This window comes from Clarias gariepinus, chromosome 13 (genome assembly GCF_024256425.1).
Source record: "Clarias gariepinus isolate MV-2021 ecotype Netherlands chromosome 13, CGAR_prim_01v2, whole genome shotgun sequence".
Lineage (NCBI taxonomy): Eukaryota > Metazoa > Chordata > Actinopteri > Siluriformes > Clariidae > Clarias > Clarias gariepinus.
The window spans coordinates 15791008-15811811 of record NC_071112.1 but is presented as its reverse complement, the minus strand read 5'-3'; the positions used below and the strand labels follow the sequence as shown (position 1 = coordinate 15811811).

The window sequence follows — 20804 nt, the reverse complement described above, 5'->3', positions numbered from 1 at the left end:
AATAATTCGTCTTATATCTGGAACAAGAAACCCCCCAGAATACATCTACAATATCTCCAAAAACCTAAAGAGGGTGGGGGAATGGTGCTACCAAATTTTGAAGTTTATTTCTGGGCCTGTAACTTGAGGGCTCTGAAGTACTGGCAGAATTCACTTTACACTAACCAGGCACCAGATTGGGTTCAGATAGAATTAGCTGCCTGTCTCTTCTCTTCGCTCCTAGCTCTCCTGTTTGCACCTTTGCCGTTAGGTCTAGACTGCCAATCCCTACACCCAGTAGTATGGAACTCTATTCAAATTTGGAATCAGATCCGCAAATTCTTTGGCTGGCAGAGAGCTTCAGTACTTACCCCAATTGCCAATAATCATAGATTTCCTCAGCCTTTAAATGACCAAGCATTCTTAATATGGCAAGAAAAAGGCATCTTATTCCAAAATATTCTGTAAAGATGTCTGTGCAAATCCTTTAACTGCTATCTTTGGCACCGTATACGAAGACAACAACCTGTCAAAAAGTGAATTGGACTGTATTCCTTTTACCTCCCTGTTGGCAAGACGCCTGATTTTGATTGATTGGAAACAATCATTTCCCCCGGCTTTTAAACAATGGGCAAACGATGTCCTGTATTTCCTTAGTTTGGAGAAAATAAGACTGAATTTAAGTGGTTCAAGATCCAAGTTCAAGGCTAGGTGGCGTCCTTTCATAGATTATATCAAAAAACAAATATGACTACAAGAGGACAAAACTATGTGGCTGTTACCAGGTTTTGCTTATGATGTTCTGATGCTATTTCCTGTACACAATAGAAAAGCACTTTGTATGTATGTTATGTTGTTTGTTATGTTATTTAAATTATGTATATGTTTGTTTTTTTTTCCTTCTTTTTTCTTTTATCTGTTGTAAAAAGTGAGAAAACAATAAAAAACAAATAATTACGCGCGGGCACACACATAAAACACACTTAAACACTGAGACACAATAACGACGAGAGAGAGTGTGTGCTAACCAGCGCAGTGTCAAATTACACACGCATAACACACACACTCTGCAGCGCAAGAAAAAGAAAAACACACACACACGTTTGTTGATTATACCAGTGGGAGACGAGCACTATGACCCAGCAGGGAAGATGATTACCCGCAGCGCAAGATAGAGAAAAACCGTTGGCTCGGTTGTGATCATGTGACGCTCGGCATCAAATCAAGAACGCATGCGTGCTACATGATACTTGGTGCTCGTAAACCAAGACAATGCTCGTTTTCTAAGTCAAAATGTATTCAAAATCGTTGCTCGTCTTGCGGAACACTCGTAAACCGGGTTACTCGTAATCCGAGGTTTCACTGTACATGCAAACCAAAAATGTGCATATTTACAAAAGAACATTTAGATGTATATTTTAGAATGCCACATGTCATTTGCTGTTATAGCTGTGTCTGTATGTGGGTAAAAGATTATTAGGTTGTGAATATAGACCCTCAGATTTCTGGGCAGGTGTCATGAGAGGGTCAGAAGTTCTTTAGTTAGCCCTACTGAGGAGTAATCACACCAAGCATTAAATGATCTAAAGAGAGCGATAATGTTGGGCAAGTAAAATCTGTCAAATTTCCTAAATTCAATTCAATTTTATTTGTATAGCGCTTTTAATAATTGTTATTGTCGCAAAGCAGCTTTACACAATCAAAAGAATTATTTAAGTTTTATGGAATGTGAATGTGTATGAATCAAAATGGTCACGCCCTGATAAGCGAGCAGCGGGCGACAGTGGCAAGGAAAAACTCCTTGAGATGGCAATAGGAAAAAACCTTGAGAGGAACCAGACCCAACAGGGAACCCATCCTCATTTGGGTGAAACAAAGATCAGGAATTGATCTGCATTCATACTGTGTGTTAGGTGGCAGGCAGTTCAGTATTACAGTTGATGTTAATTGATGGTAATATGGAGTCCAGGTAGTTATTGGAGGCTCAGGTAGACTTTCCAGTCCTGAACTATCGAACGACTGCAGCCAAGTCAAGTCCTCAGAGAAACAGCTGTCAACCAGAACAGCAGCTGTCAACTTCAGTCGAGGCCAGAACCGTCTTCGTGGTAGAGTGAAACCATCCCCAGACACCAGACGCATCCCAAAGAGACACACGGGGCATCCATGTGACAAGATCTCCACCCAGAAGCGGGCACTATCTAAACATACCAGATCACCATAATTCTCTACGTCCATGAGTCCCCCAGATTTGGCTCTTTACATAAGGCAAATCTATTTACAAAAATGCTTGATTATATAAATAGGTTTTTAGCCTAGACTTAAACACTGAGACTGTGTCTGAGTCGTGAACACTATTTGAAAGGCTATTCCATATCTTTGGGGGTTTGTAAGAAAACGCTCTGGCCCCTGCTGTAGTTTTCATAATAGGCGGTACTGACAAGCAGCCTGCATTCTTAGATCGAAGTAGGCGTTGCGGATTGTAAAACACTAGCAGGTCACTTAGATACTGCGGCGCGAGACTATTTAATTTTTTATATGTTAAAAGTATTTTTTTTAAATCAATGCAAAATTTCACACGGAGCCAAAGAAGTAAATATAAGATAGGGGTGATGTGCTCGTATCTTTTGGTTCTAGTAAGGACTCTCGCTGCTGCATTCTGGACTAACTGAAGCTTGTTTATGCACCTAGTTAAACAACCAGACATTAAGGCATTATAATAGTCCAACCTTGAGATGATAAAAGCATGAACTAGTTTTTCTGCATAATTTAGTGACAATATATTCCTTAACTTCGCAATATTTATTAGGCATAACAATAAAAACTAATACCATGCTTACGGATTATGTTGCCCAAAGGCAACAAAAAATATGTTGGAGGCATGTAAAGGGAAAAAACCAGTAGGCCTAAAACTGAACCCTGTGGAACACCAAACTCCACTAGAGAACATGCAGAATATTCATTATTTAAATCTTCATACTGATAACGATCAGTCAAATAAAATCTAAACCAGGAAAAGGCTGTTTCCTCAATTCCTACTACATTTTCTAGTCTGTGAAAAATAATTTTATTATCAATAGTGTCAAAAGCACTGAGGTCGAGTAATACAAGCATAGTTACACAACCCCGATCAGAGGCCAATAGGAGGTCATTTACTACTTTAACAAGTGCTGTCTCTGTGTTATGATAATGCCTAAATTCTGACTGATACAGTTCATGTATGCTATTTCTATGTAGATATGAGCATAGCTGCTCCGCTACTATCTTTTCCAGAATCTTAGAGATAAGGGGGAGGTTTGATATCGGCCTGTAATTGGACAGCTGACAGGGGTCGAGGTCAGACTTCTTAATTATTGGTTTAATAATTGCTAATTTAAAAGATTTTGGAACATATCCATGATAAATGGAGACCATTTATGGCCCATGAAGTAGTTAAGCCCCTAATAGAGAATGATTGCAGGTGCCTAGTTTAAAAAAGAGAAATGAGATAAAAATGCAGCTAGGTCAGTTCTTTATAAATATAATTCCATGTACAGTGATGTTTAAATGTTAGTACCACTCTTTTGATTCTATGATTTGTGTCAGAACTTAACAAAAATCATCTGATTGGAGTGGGTCTCAGTAATAGGAAAATACAACCTCAGACAAACCACAACATTTTTTTCACTGTGAATAAAGCCAAAAGGAAAAAAAAACACAAGTGGGTAATAATACAGTATTAATACAATGTTTTGTTTTGTTTTTTGGAAATTTGCTTATGAAATGTCCCACCACAACCCTTCAGTTGGGTTAAGGTCTGGACATTGGCTAGACAATTCCAAACCCTTGATTTTTTTTTCCAGCTATTCTGATTTACTGTCAGACATCATAGCATCATTCTGTATACTGTATGCCTATAGTATACTCTGGGGAGTTCAGAGGGGTTCAAAGGGGTACAGAGGAGTTCATGCTCAGCTCAATGACTGTTCCTGTGGATAAGCCCAAATCACAACCCCTCTACCATGCTTGACAGTGGGTATGAGGGGGTTCTTCTGAAATGCTGTTTTGTTATTTAAAGGAACCCTTAAATATTTTAGTCTAGTTTTAGTCAAATAAAGCTTTAGGCATTTAGTCTAGTTTTAGTCAAATAAAGCTTTAAGCATTTAGTCTAGTTTTAGTCAGTGTAAATGTAACATTTTAGCAATAAGATTATTATGGATTAACCCTACAGTCAATCTAGTCTAGCCAAAACCATTTTTTAATTGTTTTTCACAAAATAATTATCTTAACATTTAAATGTATCTTTTCATCTGGTGTTTTCAGCTAATTATATACTTGATTAATTATAATTTTAACCATCACAACAACTGCTGCAAGTCCATATTTTTAAAATATAAAACAATAGGAGCAGTATGAACAATACAGTGTTGTGAAACTTTTTTTTTATATGAATTCACACACTTGGACTGTGGTAAGGATATCTCTTATGGGTTACAATCATTTGCCAACCAGCTTAATGTGTTTGGCAACTGTTTAACTATAAAATAAAATGAAATAAAATACATCACAACATAATTTTGTTAACATAGGAGGCTGTAAAACTGGGTGATTTTTATGGTATGCCTTGATTTGTCAGGAATTATGTCATAATTATGACTTAATATCTCATAATTTAAAGATTCTGATCTCATAATTATGAATTACTTTCTAAGTAAAAAACTAAAAATAAACGCTCGCCCTTACTGAGAGAGGGGGGTTTGTGTCTTTTTTTGTACTTTTATACTGTACTTAACCTGAGTGCGCGCGCTGGACTGATGCGTGCTGCTCCCTCTTTCTCTCTCTCACTCGCCGGCGTCTCAGACAGGCAGAGGCTGGGGCTTTGCCTCTGTCTCTAAACAGCACACTTTGTCTGTCTGTCTGTCTTTCTTTTCTGCGGACATGCCCGTTCAGAATATTGTAACGGACATGCCCATTCAGAGTATTTATGCGTGGTTCTGCCCCTCGTAAGACCCGCATCGTTACAGGTTTAGCTGCTCCTGAAGGAAGCGAGCCACTTCGAGAAGGACAGAATGTGCTTTTCTCCTGAACAGTCCAAAGCAGATACCTGTGCAGTGTTTATATACAGTACTAATGATAATATCATCCAAATTACCCAATGACATTAATATTTACCAGTATCAGGATCTCATAATTCTGACTTATTATCTCATAATTATGAGATAATAAGTCAGAATTATCAGATCAGGATCTCATAATTATGAGATATTAGATAGTTATAAGATAGTTTTGGATAGCTTACAGATTTTCGTGATATTCAGATAAAAAAAAAGTATAAGTTGTTGTATAACATTACAAAAGTTGTGTTGTATTTATGCATGGTCATTAGTGATTGATGATAATAATGATTATATACATTCATTTATTTTATTGGGTTGTCAAGCTCATGTTTTTTTTTAAAATCTTTTTCTTATAAACAATTGTGACAGTAAAAATGATCAGCCACCTGTTTGATAGAAAGTAAATGGCAAGTAAAAGCAAACAAGCATGCAAGATACAGACAGCCCATCACTGTTTCATGGGACACACAGACGAATGATGACACTTTGCTTTTCCTGCCCGCATGGTAACCTGGACCACAACTGAGATCTGGATTTGTAATGGATCTCTTGTATTTTTAAAGAGAATGGAGACACAATAAGTCTCCGTCTGAACCTGTGACTGCATGCAACCAGGACATGGACTGACCTCGGATGACAGGAATGTTGCCACCTGCCCTAAGAGATTTATTAAATTACCTTATTTAGCTTTTCATCCAATGTTATAAGCCATTTATACAAATTGTAAATTATGTAAGGAAATTAATGACTATAATATTAAATATATTGTGCATGTACCATTTATTATCCACTGCCCACGATAACTTTTAGCTGGGAATAGCAACAGCTGTGATTTGCTAAAGTTGCTGCAGTCGTTTAAAAGTTTTACGGTTATGTATAGTCACCGGGTTTGTGCACATCTCATTACAGTGTTTTTGAAGCTTTTTATATCATTTTTGCTCTGAAGGAATTTTGGGTAAATGTAATAGTGTTTCGTGAGAAGTGGGTAAAAATGATTAAAAAGTTGAAGTTGTATTGTAAACAGTTTTTAAAAAGTTATATTTAGATTAAATATTTGTTTATTGTAAACCTGAAAGATGTATTTTAACAGAATATTTTACTGTAATTAGTGTAAGACAGTGTTCAAACATATGCATTTGATACATTTTTATAGTCACTGATATAAAAATTAATTAAATGTCTTATTTAATAGAAAAATAAATCTTTTTTATAGTTCACAAGGGAACACATTAGCGCCATTAAGGTACAAAAGGGCTTGGCACCTGGTACCTTCACAGACAATATATGTACCTTTGATTAAGGTACAAAAATGTACCAGCAAATTTATAAAATACAACGTACATTTTGGGTTGCCCATGGTACAAACAATGTCCTTGGTGGTACAAACAGAACTGGTACAAATTTGTTTGTCTATAATAAGGTACAATCCTGTTCCCTTGAAAGGTACTGCCCAGAGACAATGATTTGTATCTTCATTGGTACAAATCTTTACCTTTATTTCCGAGAGTGTTCAATCGGAAGAAAATGGGTCCAAATAATGGGTCTTTTCCTTTTCCCGAGTAATACTGCTGTGATGATGAAGAGTTAAAGATGACTGAGCTTGTAACATCCTGTCAGATTGTGACGAAAATTATCTGTTGACGAAAATTAAGCCAAATGTTTTATTAGTTTTTATGTTTTTAAACCACATTTTAGTCTCTTTTCACTGTAACTGTTCATCAATATCCGTGATGTCTCACCTTTGTCTTGTCTTAGACACAGGAAAAAATGTCGTTAACAAATATCTTTTCTCATTATTTAGATTGACAAAATTAACAATAATTTTTAGACAGAACAGACATCTTGATATGTCTATCAAGAGCCTTAATTTTAGAATATAAAAAAGAAAAGTATTTTTTTCTAACATATGCATTATACACAGCAATTCCCCTTTAAGAAATGCTTTAAGTGACTTGACAAAAGTCAAAGCTCAGCTGCCATTCGACACATTCACAGATAGAAAGAGGTTTATTTGGACTAATGAATACAAAATCAGATTCTGTGAGCTGAAGAAGACTTTTGAATGGGTTAAATATTTAATTGACATAAAATTCCAAAATAGTAGAGATTTTACTGTTTTATAATTCACTGTTCATGACCTATGTATATTACATGGTTCACCACAACAAAGCCAGTACCACCAAACTGACTCCAAAAGTACCCTGCACTTGCCCTGGGTCATGACAGGTGTTTTTTGTTTTCTGGTAAAGCCAGACATGTTTGTTATAAATGCCACATCCTTTCTCACCCTTTCCTTCATCTTACTTCTGTGCTGTTTCCCTGACTAGTGCTTTCTTCTTACACTGTTTCAAAGTTCAGCTGATGTCAGCTTGTCCTCTTCCTTTGCCTTCTTTTGTTTTAACCTCAGAGACTTAGACTCCTGCATAAGTTGAACATTCTTATCAGTGTTCTTTGGGACCTCTTTATTGATAAATTATTATGCAGTTATAATAATGATGATCTGGATTTGCCTTAGATTTTGCCAAGCTGCATTTGTAATTTGTAGAATTTTTTTTCCAGGTCTGCATGAACCAGTGTGGCCTATAGCTTAGTTAATTCCTGGATATTGACTAATATTTTAAAAATAAATAGAATCATATACATGGACTGAAACTATGAATCATGCTCAGACACATACATTATATACAACCTAGACATCGTAGAGATGTTTCATTTTGTGTGGAAATAAGGTGGAAAGTAAGTCAGGTTTACAGTAATGTGTAAACACTTTCATTAACTTTTGCCTTTTTCTTTTTTTCTCCAAGCTATAACTGGTGTAATAAAAATAAACATTATTATTAATATTCTTTTTATCAACTTCCTTTCTCTACTACACAACAATTCCCACCAAAGAACTCAAAATGTGAGTCAGGTTGTTATTGTCTACAGCAAAGTAAAAGTCATTAAACCACAGTACATGTACTCAGAGCTCTTCTGCATTACATTTCCACAATTACTTCCTATGCTGGTACTATTTCTTGAGATTTACATTCGTGAATAAAAATACTTATATTTTCTCACTTATATTATTTATTAAATATATTGTTTATACAAATAGGACAAGAAAGATGATATTACTGTTTTCAAATATTTTATTAGCACAGAATGGTTTGCAAACATTTATATTTCAAATATTTATTGACATTTTGAAACATTCTTTGCTGAAGTTTTGTGCTGCTTCAGATCTTCTGGTAGATTTGTGGTAATGCTTGGATCAATTCCAGCATCTCTACCGCCCTGTAATTTTTTTTAATGAAAAATAATGGAAACCAGTTACTCTCATTAAATTGTTCTTAAAAACAAATACCCAATTAGTTAGAAAAAAATTTCGTAACTTACTTGCAAAGACCAGCATTGGCACAAATTGTTGCTGGATCATCACCAGAAGAAAGTTCATTCACCAGGATATCCATGTTGTTATCGATCATTTTCTTACAGACAGTTTTCGCAAGCCCGATTTTGTCACAGACTCTTTTCAACTTTGCTTTAATACTTTCCTGTAAAAATGTTTAAACTGTATAATAATAGTTCTAGGTACATGTACCACTTTCTTTATTTTACATACATAGTCAAATATGTATCACTCACAACTTTTTCATGATCACCAAGATGTTTCTTCATTTTTTTCATGACCCACTTACAAGCCCAACACACAACAGGGATCTGTTCTTTAGTCATTGGCAAATCCTCATTCTGATCGACAGAATCATTAGAAATGTCCAAAATCTGGCGAATAAAGGTCAAATAGCACAAACAAATTAAAACTAAATAAAACTCTGATGACACTGAAAATGCGTTGTACTGATAAAAAATAAGATCAATTAGAAAGTTTGTTGAACAAACCAAATTCCCATCAAGGAGTTCGTCAGAGTCAACTTTCAGGTATTCCAGGTGCATGGCACAGGCTGAGAAGCAGAGTGAACAAAACATGATCATTTTAACTGTCTCATCATAGAATTTATATAACCTTCTAGTTTTGAGCATTTAAGAATAGGAATAGTGACAAGAATTTTTTCTTTTGATTAGATTTTTTTTAGTTAAAAAAATACACATTGCGTGGAATTTATGGTTTTACCTGAGCCTATGAGGAAAGAAGCAAGAAGGATGTTTCGGAGCATCCTGGTTGAAAATGCTGATTGATTGGCTGTGTAGAGATATCTGACCCCTCAAGAGCTGAATTTTCTGTCTCAATGCAGCATCTGCTGAGGGTCTTTTATAGGCAGACCTTTTAGGGGTTTTTCTTTCTGTCACCACAACCAAGAAATGCTGATACAGCAGATAAAGGCTAGATTAAAGTTGTGCATGGTATCTTGCTGTTCATCTACAAACTGACTTACAAAAAATAAAATTTTATGATGTTAATAACAATCTATGTATCTTATTTTATGATTTGCATATATTTAGTAATGTTATATTTGTCACGAACTAACCGGGATGATCAGTAGACTAAGCACTTAGCGGTTAGCCCTTTGTAGCGTGGATGGTAAACCCAAATGCGGAAGCAAGGGAGTAGGCAGGATAACCACGCGATTTGGTCTAAGGACTCTCACGAAAGGGGAGCAAGGGAAAAACACAAATTTAACCTGCGTCCTATAAACACACACTCGAATCAGAAAGTAGACCCAAGAAAGTGAGTACTCAGACAGACAATCTAAACCAACATCGGGCAAACTCAATGACTGAGTGATGTGAAGCTCCATCTTGTCTCCTTTTATGCTTCCTGTTTTGCGACCGTACTACTTCTGGGTCCTAGTGCCGGTCGCAAAGCGGGTGTGTGTGACAACCTTAATGACCCAAACCAATCTGGATTCAAAGTGGCACATTCCACAGAGACTGCCCTTCTGTCAGTCACTGAGAAGCTCCATGCAGCTAGATCTGCTAAACTGTCATCTGTCCTCATCCTCCTGGACCTGTCAGCTGCATTTGACACGGTGAACCACAAGATTCTATTATCTATTCTTACAAGCCTTGGAATTTGTGGAACAGCGTGGCAATGGTTTGCTTCTTACCTAAAAGATAGGTCATATGAGGTAACATGAAGGGGATCTACATCTGCCCCACGTAGACTCTCTACTGGTGTCCCACAGGGCTCAGTACTTGGTCCTCTTCTGTTCTCCCTCTATACCCGGTCTCTTGGTAAGGTCATATCATCGCATGGATTCTCATACCACTGTTATGCAGACGACACCCAACTTGTTCTCTCCTTTCCTCCCTCTGACACTCAGGTTTCCACCCGGATCTCAGCATGTCTGGCAGACATCTCATTTTGGATGGCTGCTCATCAGCTGAAGCTCAACCTCAGTAAAACAGAACTGTTGTTTATCCCTTGTGACTCATCTCCAGGTCAAGACCTTGTGATATCCATGGACAACAACCAAATCACTCCTTCAGCCACCGCCCGCAATCTTGGGGTAACCGTGGACAATCATTTGTCATATTCCCACACATCGCTAACCTTACTCGCTCTTGTCGATTTCTTCTTTACAATATCAGAAGAATTCGCCCATTTCTTTCTTCACAGGCTACTCAGGTGCTTGTTCAGTCCCTTGTTATTTCAAGACTGGACTACTGCAACTCACTCCTGGCAGGCCTGCCTCTGTCCACGATTCGTCCTCTGCAACTGATCCAGAATGCAGCAGCATGTCTTGTTTTTAACCTCCCCAAATTCTCCCACCCCACCCCACTCCTCTGCTCCCTGCACTGGCTTCCTGTAGCTGCCCGCATCAAATTCAAAACACTGATGCTTGCCTACAAAGCTAAAAATGGCCCAGCACCCACTTACCTCTCTGCGCTAATTACACCACGCACTGCACCACGTTCCCTCCGATCCTCCAGCACTGCTCGCCTCATCCCACCATCTCTCAGGGATCGAGGGCGGCATTCATCCAGGCTCTTTTCTGTTCTGGCACCTAGGTGGTGGAATGAACTTCCTCTAAATGTCCGTACATCAGAGACTTTGACTATCTTTAAACGACGACTCAAGACTCATCTGTTTCTCCAGTACTTGGACTAATGGAGGGTCATGGAGGGCCACCAGAAGGCGCGTTGAACGAACTGGAGGGTGCGCCTGGATGGCCAGAGATGGGTGACAAATGGCCCCACTCCATGACGTATATAAACGTATATAATATATATATATTAGTGCTGTCAATCGTTTAAAAAAAATTAACTAATTAATCGCACAATTTTTTGCAATTAATTGCGATTAATCACAATTAAAAGACTGAAACTTTTTGGATATGAAAATGTAAATAATTAATGTAAACTCAAGACAATAAAACTATTTAAATTCAAATATGATTGTTTATTGGAATTTTTGTTTAACTTGTAACACAGATTTTCTCATGTAAACAACATACCTGCAATAAACCATCAATATTCTCCAAATTAACTGTTGGCTTGAAAGCCATATTTATTACAGAAATAAAAACACAGGTATGTGCCATTTGTGTCATTTGAATTTCAAAACAATCAATGCAATTTACATTGGCGAGGCCCTGTAGAGATTGTTTCGGTGGGGTGTTTTGCTTTTAAGTGATATGTCAAAGACGAATTACTTCTGTGGTATTTAAATTCGGCTTTGCAAAATGTACAGATTACTTTTGTTTTATCCACAGAACCATCCGGCAGAGTTTTATACTGAAACTTTCCGTCTAAAAGTCCTTCCTTGGTCTTATCCATACTTCTTTGCACGTTGAACACACGTCGGCCACAACAGGAAAAAAAAAAAACTGCAACCGCGTTAATTGCGTTAAATTTTTTTAATGCGTTAAATATTTAAAATTAATCGCATGCGTTAACGCACTAATTTTGACAGCACTAATATATATATATTAATGATAGTATCCAGTACTTCCAGTTTTCTAGCTATTTGTCTCTAAGACACTGACCAACCCTCCAACTGACCAACATTCTGGCCTCTTTTTACTTTAATGCATGTTTGAATATGGGTGTGGAACAAATAGTAGTCTTAATAATGGCAACACATTTTGTTGTATACCTTTCATAATAAACCTCTGTGTGTGTGTACACTTCCAGTGTGTCTGCACTGTATCAAATAATAAAGAAATGCCTAAAGAGACGCCTTGCACCACCAGGATCCGGGTTTAATTTCCACCTCAGGTCTAGAAGAGGCAGGAACATAGGGTGACATATAAGAGCGGAGGCAGAAGCACTCAGGTGGACTACATCTTATTATCTGAAAACGATCAGTGACTGCAAAGTGTTGGTATGGGAGAGTGTAGCCAAACAACACAGAATACTGGCGTGTAAAATAGGAAGGTGAGGAGGAAAAAGGCAGAGCCGAGGACAAAGTGGTGAAAGTTGAAAAAGGAAGAATGTTGTGTAGTCTACAGGGAGGAGTTGAGACAGGCTATGGGTTGTCAGGAGGTGCTTTCAGTTGACTGGACAACTACAGCCAATGTGATTAGGGAGACAGGTAGGAGGCACTTGGTGTATCATCAGGAAAGGGAGAAGTGAACAAGGAAGTACAAAAGTGTATAAAGAGGAAGAGGTTAGCAAAGAAGAAGTGGGACTGAAGGTAGTAGACATGAGTACAGGGAGATGCAGCGTAAAGAGAATGTAGAGGTGGCAAACAAATAGCATATGAGGGCTTGTATGCTAGATTGCATAGTAAGGAGGGAGAGGTGAATCTGTACATGTTGGAGAGGCAGAGAGATAGAGATGAGAAGGATGTGCAGCATGTTAGAGTGATTAAAGATGGAAATGTACTGACAGATGCCAGGAGGGTAATGGGAAGATGGAAGGAGTACTTTAAAGAGTTGATGAATGAGGAAATAAAAGAGAACAAAGACTAGATATGGTGACTGTTGTGGAGCAGGAAGTAGCAAATATTAGTAAAAATTAGGTGAAAAGGGTGTTGAAGAGGATGAAGAGTGGAACGGCTGTTGGTTCTGATGACATAACCGTGGAGGCATGGACGTGCTTAGGAGAGGTGGCAGTAGAGTGTCTGACTAGTTTGTTTAACAAGATCTTGGAGAGTGAGAGGATTCCAGTGGAATGGAGGAGAAGTGTATTGGTGCCGACGAATAAAGGAGATATGCAGAGCTGTGGCAATTACAGAGGCATAAAGCTAATAAGTCATACAATGAAGCTGTGGGAAAGAGTAGTGGAAGCTAGGTTAAGGGCAGAGGTGAACATATGTGAGCAGCAATATTGTTTCATTCTTAGAAAGAGTACAACAGATGCAGTATTTGCTTTGAGGATACTGGTGGAGAAGTACAGAGAAGGTAATAAAGAGTTGCATTGTGTCTTTGTAGATTAAGAGAAAGCATACAACAGGGTGCCAAGAAAGGAGCTGTGATGTTGTATGAGGAATTCTAAGGTGGCAGGAAGTATGTTAGAGTGTTGCAGGACATGTATGAGAGCTGTAAGATAGTGGTGAGATGTGCTGTAGGTGTGACAAAAGAGTTCAAGGTGGAGGTGGGTCTGCATCAAGGATTAGCTCTAAGCCCCTTTTTGTTTGCTCTGGTGATGGACAGGATGACAGATGAGGTTAGACAGGAGTCTCCATGGACTATGATGTTTGCAGATGACATTTTGCTTTGTAGTGAGAGCAGGGAACAGGTGGAGGAAAATTTGGAGAGGTGGAGGTATGCCCTAGAGAGCAGAGGAATGAAGGTTAGCCGCAGCAAGATGGAATACATATGTGTGGATGAAAGGGACCCAAGTGGAACGGTAATGCTACAGGGAGCAGAGGTAAAGAAGGTGCAGGACTTTGTACTTAGAGTTAATGGTCCAGAGCATCAGGGAGTGTGGAAAGGAGATAAAGAGGCGGGTACAGGGAGTTGGAATGAGTGGAGAAAAGTGTCAGGTGTGTTGTGCGATAAATCAGCAGATGTTGATGTTCTTATCAGCGAAAATAAAAGGAAAGATGTACAGTACAGTGGTGAGACCAGCGATGCTCTACGGCTAAGACACAGTGGCACTGAAGAAAAGACAGGAGGCAGAGCTAAAGGTGGCAGAGCTGAAGATGTAGAGGTTGAAGCAGATCTGAATATGATATTGGTAGAAGGATGCTAAAGTTGGAACTGCCAGGCAGGAGGTCTACAGGAAGACCAAACAGAAGATTTATGGATGTAATGAGAGAGGACATAAAGTTAGTTGGAGTGAGAGAAGAGGATGCAGAGTATAGGGTTAGATGGAGGCAAATGATTCGCTGTGGTGACCACTGAAAGGTAACAGCCGAAAGACAAAGAAGGAGAAGAAGAAGAAGAATTGTGTGTGCAAGGAGTTTGCTTGTTCTCCCTGTGCTTGCTGGGTTTCCTCCAGGTACTCAGGTCTCCTCTCACAGTCCAAAGACATCTACATTCGAATGCATGGAGTGCATTGCACCACTTCATTATTTGACATTGATTTCAGTTCATCATCAATACTATCGATTCCCAAAACCTGATCGGTAAACTGAACTTGTTGGGCCTGAACAACTCCCTCTGTAACTGGATCCTGAGTCTGTGCGCCTCCACCAAACTGAGCACTGGGGCCCCCCAGGGCTGTGTGCTTAGAGCCCTGCTGATCATACTGCTGACTTAAAATTGTATAGCAAAACACTTATCCAACCACATCATCAAGTTAGCTGATGACGTGACCGTGGTGGGTCTCAACAGTAAAAACCACAAGTCAGCATACAGAGAGGAAGTGCAGTGGCTAACGGACAGGAGTAAAGTCAACATCCTGTCTCTGAACGTCGATAAAACTAAAGAAAAGGTTGTTGACTTCAGGAGGACACAAAGTGACGACTGACCGCTGATCTTCAACGGCTTCTCTGTGGAGATCGTCAACAGCACCAAATTCTTCTGGAGAAGAATCTCACCTGATCCCTCAACACCAGCTCCTTGCACAAGAAAGCCCAACAATTTGGTATTTTCTACCATAGAAGGCTAAGGAAGGCCCAGTTTTCCCCACCGAACCTTACCACCTTCTATAGAGAGGCTATCAAGAGCATCCCGAGCAGCTGCATCACTATCTGGTTTGGGAACTGGGCCACCTTGGACTGTTTTTATTTTTATTTACTTTTATTTGTCCCGGCAAGACAGATTAAGAACAGTATTTCTTATTTACAACTGTAGTCTGGAAAGGCGGAGCCTTTTGAGGGACATAGGGGACTAATAAAAATAAGGCATTTAAAAAAAGATGCATATATACAGTATAAATGAAATTCTGAAAAAAAATAAACAAATAAATCAGAGCAAAAAGAAAATAAGATACATATTACAAAAAAAATCATGAAATGTTATGTAAACAATGTAAACAATGGAGCAGCAATGAGTTAGAGCAGCTAGTCTAAATAACAGCAACACACGTCTTTATGGTACATGCAAGACTCTAAAGCGGATAGTGAGGACACTCAAAAAGATCATCAGGGTCTCTCTTCCCTCTATCAAAGACAATGTCACCACACGCTGCATCTGCAAAGCCACCAGCATTATGACTGATCAGACACACCTCTTTCACTTACTCTTTGCCCTTCTGCCATCTGTAAAAAGGTACCAAAGCATTCGGGTCCTCACATGCCGACTGTGCAACAGCTTCTTTCCACAAGCCATTCGTCTCCTTAACAAAAAGGGACTGGACTGATAAACATACACACACAGACACAGACACACACACACACAGTATAAATCACTTACATAAACTCAACAACCTCAAAACATTAGGACTGAACTATAAAACACACATGTGCAAACACACTGATCAACAACCATCTAACAATAGTATATACCAACCTGTAATTGCTCTTTTGCACAATAAAACTCTTTTCTATCTTCACTGCTACCTACAAGGAAATGTTTACTGTTTCTCATCCCACAACCTTAACTCATTACCACAGAGTATTAAAATGTGTCATGTTGTCACTCTTGTTTGCACATTTGCATGTTGTCTTTTCTGTACAGTATTTTTAATTAAATAGGTTTCTGTTAATTTATAATGTTAATCTGTTTTGTTCTAGCTGGTCAGATAATTAGGTTTCTTAGTTATCTAGTTCATTTCGTTAATTTATGTTATTCATTTATGTTGCATGTAACACCTTGGTCCTGGAGGAACGTTGTTTCATTTCATAGTGTACTGAACTGTATATGGTTGAAATGACAATACAAGCTTGACTTGATTTAAGATTAGGCTAAATGGTGTTCCCAAATTTCCTGTAGTATGTAAATGAGTGTGTGTGTGTGTGTGTATGTGTGTGCCCTGCAATGGATTGGCACCCTGTCCAGGGTGTGCCCAACCTTGTGCCCTAAGTTTCCTGGGCTAGGCTCCAGGTCCCCGCAATCCTGTATACAGGATAAAGCGGTATAGATGATGAGTGAGTGAGAGTAAGTTATTTTGTTGTTTCTTTTTGTTCCTTATGTCAAGCGCTTGAACCCTAAAATTAGTTTTACTATTTAATTAGCTTCTCCCTTTAAGATGTAATTAGACACTCATAGTTTTAGGATAAAATGTATGCATCAACATTTATTTACAGTTTTTGAGCAGTTAAGATGTAGCTACTATTTTATTTTTTAATACTTTGTTGACTTTTCATTATGGGTTTTAGAGCAACAGCTCACCTAGGCATAGAATAAGAGACTTGTTCTCAACAGATCTTTAAACATCATAAAAGCCCAGGCCCTTTTTAAAGGCCCTGGTCAACCAGGTCATCACTCTGCCTCTCCCTTTATTTCATGTCCACATGGCTTAAGCATTTTTCGTTTGTTTGTTTGTGATAAACTATTCCACAGCATTATTAAAGATTATCTGTAAAATTCGTCCTACCCTCAAAGCTGAATGTTCTTTTAGTCTATCCACGTTCTCATCAAACTGCCATCACTTTTTGTATGTTATCTGGAGGCCACATGACCCAGTGCCATGTTAGGGGGCAGCCTTCAGTGCTAACTTCTGCTCTCTCAGTATTTCATTTTGATCTCTAAGAATCAGTGTGGTCTGCAGTGTAATTATTTACTGGATATTGACTGCTCTGCAAATTTAAACATCATCTCTTGATGCAATTTAGATGCATCGTCAGTGATGTTAACTGAGATCATCAAGTGTTTTGGGTCTTTCAACATCAGACACCCACACTCATGCAACCCAGCCAGAGGTGATCAGCCCCTATCTTGTGTCTAAATAGCTTGTGTATAGTCCACGGATCACCCTTCTTAATCCACAGCCTTCTAAACGCCTTCTTTGCCGCATCTGTGATGTGGAAAATGATTTATCATATACACACACACACACACACGTCACACACACGTACTGTATGTGTATGAGTGGGGAATAATTTTTTTTTTGCATGTGGAAAAATAACAGAAAAATAAGTAAAGGCCTAAAAAGACACTCACACCTATGTTTTAAAGAACTCTAATTATCAACTTCTTTCTTATTATTGTTTCTCCAAGCTATAAATGTGGTAATAAACATCTCATACCAAAGGTTTTATCTTGTTTGGGCAGGGATAGGTCAGTGGTTAAGGTGTTAACCCTAACCCTAGCCCTAGGATTACTGATTGGAAGGTCCCAGGTTCAGGCCCCAACACCACAAAGTTGCTACTTTTAGGCTCTTAACCCTCAACTGCTCAAATGTATAATGATATACAATGTAAATTGATTTGGATAAGGGGGTCTGCTAAATGCCTTGAATATAAATGTCTAGAGCAGAGCAGCAGCCATACAAAACCACAGTCCATGTTCTCAGTAATTTCCACAATTACTCTCAATGGTGGTACCATTTGGTGTGATCTACACTTTTAAATTAAATTACACTTCAAAAAATTTGCTGCTAAAGAAATCCTTTAAATAAATCTGAGAATGTATTTTTTTCAAAATCTTTACAGACTCAACCATTAACCATTTGATACACACAGGACCAAAGAGGGACACAGTATTATTGTTTTCAAATATTTTATTAACAAGGAATGGATTGCAAACATTTATATTTCAAATATGCTCCTTCAGATCTCCTGGTAGACTTGTGGCAAAGCTTGAATCAATTCCAGCATGCCTACCGCCCTGTAATGAAAAAAATAAAAATAATGGAAACCAGTTAAAACAAATACTTAATAAGTGGAATTATTTTAGTCTGAACAATTTTTCATAACTTACTTGCAAAGACCAGCATTAACACAAATTGTTGCTGGATCATCACCAGAAGAAAGTTCATCCACCAGAATATCCATGTTTTTATCGATCATTTTCTTACAGGCAGTTTTCGCAAGACCGATTTTGTCACAGACATTTTTCAACTTTGCTCTAATACTTTCCTGTGGAAAAGTTTCAACTGTGTAAGACTAGTTCTAGGCACCACTTTCTTTATTTTATATATATAGTAAAATATTTATTATCACTCACAGCTTTTTCATGATTACCAAGATGTTTCTTCACTTTCTTCATGACCCACTTACAAGCCCAACACACAACAGGGATCTGTTCTTTAGTCATTGGCAAATCCTCACTCTGATCAACAAAATCATTAAAAATGTCCGAAATCTATTAAGCAAAATTCATATAGCACAAACAAATTAAGACTGAATAAAACTCTGATGACACTGAAAATGCATTGTACTGATAAAAAATAAGATCAATTAGAAAGTTTATTGAACAAACCAAATTCCCATCAAGGAGTTCGTCAGAGTCAACTTTCAGGTATTCCAGGTGCATGGCACAGGCTGAGAAGCAGAGAGAACAAAACATGATCATTTTAACTGTCTCATCATAGAATTTATATAACCTTCTAGTTCTGAGCATTTAAGAATGGATATAGTGACATAAGAATTAATGGTTTTACCTGAGCCTATGAGGAAAGAAGCAAGAAGGATATTTCGGAGCATCCTGGTTGAAAATGCACAAGGTAAGTGACTTCTCAAGAGCTGAATAGTATGGAGTCTGTCAAATACAACATTTGCTGTGGGTCTTTTATAGGCTTACCTTTGTCTTCCCACAGTATTTTTTTTTTTTATGTGACCACAACCAAGAAATGACTCACTGTTCACCTACTACCCACTTTACAAGAAAGAACATTTCATGCTGAGTAGCCCTTAAAGCTCAGAGCATTTTAACCATTTATTATTTTGCTGTTTTTTTTTTTTTTATAAAGAAGTATAGGACTCAGGATTGTGCAGTATAAGTAACATCCTTATTTTTTTTTGCACAAAATAGGCAATATGATGAACTCAATTTTAATTCATATTAACTACCTAAACTGAGCAAAAAAAAAAAAAAAAAAGTCACACAGGCAAAGAATTAGCAGACAGATGTGATCACATGTTTTACTGTTGAGTTTTTTTTTTTTTTTTTTTTTTTTGCATTTTTTCAGCATCATTCCCATATTCTGTTAGTTTCAAGAAACCAGTTTAAGATTATTTGAGCTTTGTGACATTGCACATCGTCCTGTGGTCATAAAGGGATGGATAAGGTCAGTAACAATATTCAGGAAGGTTGTGGCATATAAACAATGTCTGATTGATAAGGCCTCAAAGTGCAGCAAGAAAATTTGTCCACACCATTACATCACCAGGCGCCAAATTCTGACCGTATCATGTGAATTCTTATGCATACTCTTCAGCATACCTCAGTTCTAACACGATGTTATTTCTATCAGTTCCCACCAATCTGGCCATTCTCCTCTGACCTTTGCTACATTCAAAGTCAGTTAAATCACCTTTCTTTGCCATTTTGAAGCTCAGAATTAGCAGAGGGTATTGGTCATGTCTACCAATTAATATGTTTACCAAGTTATATGTATGTAACAAGTAATATGATGTTGGCCCACCCTTTGCAGCTATAACAGCTTTAACTCTTCTGGGAAGGCTTTCCACAAAGGTAAGGAGTATGTTTATGGGAATTTTTGACCATTTCCCCAGGAGTGCATTTGTGAGGTCAGACAGTGATGTTGGACGAAAAGATTTGGCTCACAGTCTCCAGTCTAGTTCATCCCAAAGGTGTTCTATCAGGTTGAGTTCAGGATTTTGTGCAGGCCAGTGAGTCCTTCCACACTTGCTTTGTGCACTGGTGCACAGTTATATGAAGGCAGCCGAGCAAATACTTTTTGCAATATAGTGTATATATACTGAATTTACTGCTATATGTTATATTACATATTGAAACCGGGCTTTTGCATGGGAGAGACACAAAGTGAAGCCAAAATGTCAAAAATGTAAAAAAATAAATAAAATGTCGCTGAGGCCCTCTAGTGGTTGGGCTAGTCTACTTTTTAGAAGTTATTTAACAATGGATGGCACAAACATTACAGTGAACACTAGCTCAATTTAATAATAATCTATAATTCAATGTTTAACCTTAGTAAACTTTAATAATATCTTTTTTTTTTTAAGGTGAGACAGTCACAGTTTTTTCTTTTTTAAACAAAATGGCCTGACTGAAATAGGAACTGTTGGTATACATACATAATGTATACATGCAGATTAGGCTAATTTGTGTTCCCAAAAGTGTGTGAATGCGCATTCCTTACCCAGGAAACTTCGAGCATGTGGCGGGGTACACCCTGGACCCTGGAGCCGTTGCAGAGCACACACATCATGCATGCTCACACACTTATTTAAACACTACAATTTCAAAGAAAACTGATTTTTTTTTTTCAGACTCCCTATGTCTAACCCTGCTCTTAATATACTGACGGTTTCTCCAGCACAGCTGGTGGCAGTATTACATCGTTACACCATAAATGTATTGAAGAAAAAGA

At 38.0% G+C, this 20804-nt stretch overlaps 2 protein-coding genes across 4 annotated transcripts; both read right to left on the bottom strand.

The window, feature by feature from the left end:
• Positions 1 to 8218: 8218 nt before the first annotated feature.
• Positions 8219 to 20778, bottom strand: LOC128535487 (antimicrobial peptide NK-lysin-like). 2 transcript variants are annotated; one of them, XM_053509411.1, is made up of 7 exons: positions 20574 to 20778; positions 15589 to 15703; positions 9187 to 9377; positions 8955 to 9016; positions 8700 to 8837; positions 8451 to 8608; positions 8219 to 8348 (listed from the first exon to the last, which is right to left on the bottom strand). In XM_053509411.1, the coding sequence occupies exons 3-7, from the start codon at positions 9227 to 9229 to the stop codon at positions 8291 to 8293; spliced, it is 459 nt and encodes a 152-aa protein (XP_053365386.1). In that variant the 5' UTR covers positions 9230 to 9377; positions 15589 to 15703; positions 20574 to 20778; the 3' UTR covers positions 8219 to 8290. The 2 variants fall into 2 exon arrangements, with proteins under 2 accessions (XP_053365386.1, XP_053365387.1); XM_053509412.1 differs by lacking the exons at positions 15589 to 15703; positions 20574 to 20778 and adding an exon at positions 9542 to 9639 and having other exon boundaries at positions 9187 to 9439.
• On the bottom strand, positions 17991 to 19047 carry LOC128535486 (antimicrobial peptide NK-lysin-like). 2 transcript variants are annotated; one of them, XM_053509409.1, is made up of 6 exons: positions 19031 to 19047; positions 18891 to 18934; positions 18710 to 18771; positions 18455 to 18592; positions 18209 to 18366; positions 17991 to 18115 (listed from the first exon to the last, which is right to left on the bottom strand). In XM_053509409.1, exons 2-6 carry the CDS (start codon positions 18931 to 18933, stop codon positions 18058 to 18060), a joined length of 459 nt encoding a protein of 152 aa, XP_053365384.1. In that variant the 5' UTR covers position 18934; positions 19031 to 19047; the 3' UTR covers positions 17991 to 18057. The 2 variants fall into 2 exon arrangements, with proteins under 2 accessions (XP_053365384.1, XP_053365385.1); XM_053509410.1 differs by lacking the exon at positions 19031 to 19047 and having other exon boundaries at positions 18455 to 18559; positions 18891 to 18988.
• Positions 20779 to 20804: the final 26 nt, after the last annotated feature.

Bases quoted from the DNA above. Each gene is read 5' to 3' on its own strand.
- LOC128535487 (XM_053509411.1), bottom strand. From the start codon at position 9,229: ATGCTCCGAAACATCCTTCTTGCTTCTTTCCTCATAGGCTCAG. The intron at 9,017-9,186 runs GTAAAACCATAA...TCTGCTTCTCAG, and splicing joins TTCTTTCCTCATAGGCTCAG to CCTGTGCCATGCACCTGGAA. The intron at 8,349-8,450 runs GTAAGTTACGAA...AAAAAATTACAG, and splicing joins GCCAATGCTGGTCTTTGCAA to GGCGGTAGAGATGCTGGAAT.
- LOC128535486 (XM_053509409.1), bottom strand. From the start codon at position 18,933: ATGCTCCGAAATATCCTTCTTGCTTCTTTCCTCATAGGCTCAG. The intron at 18,593-18,709 runs GTTTGTTCAATA...TTTGCTTAATAG, and splicing joins AACTCCTTGATGGGAATTTG to ATTTCGGACATTTTTAATGA. The intron at 18,367-18,454 runs GTGAGTGATAAT...ACTTTTCCACAG, and splicing joins TTGGTAATCATGAAAAAGCT to GAAAGTATTAGAGCAAAGTT.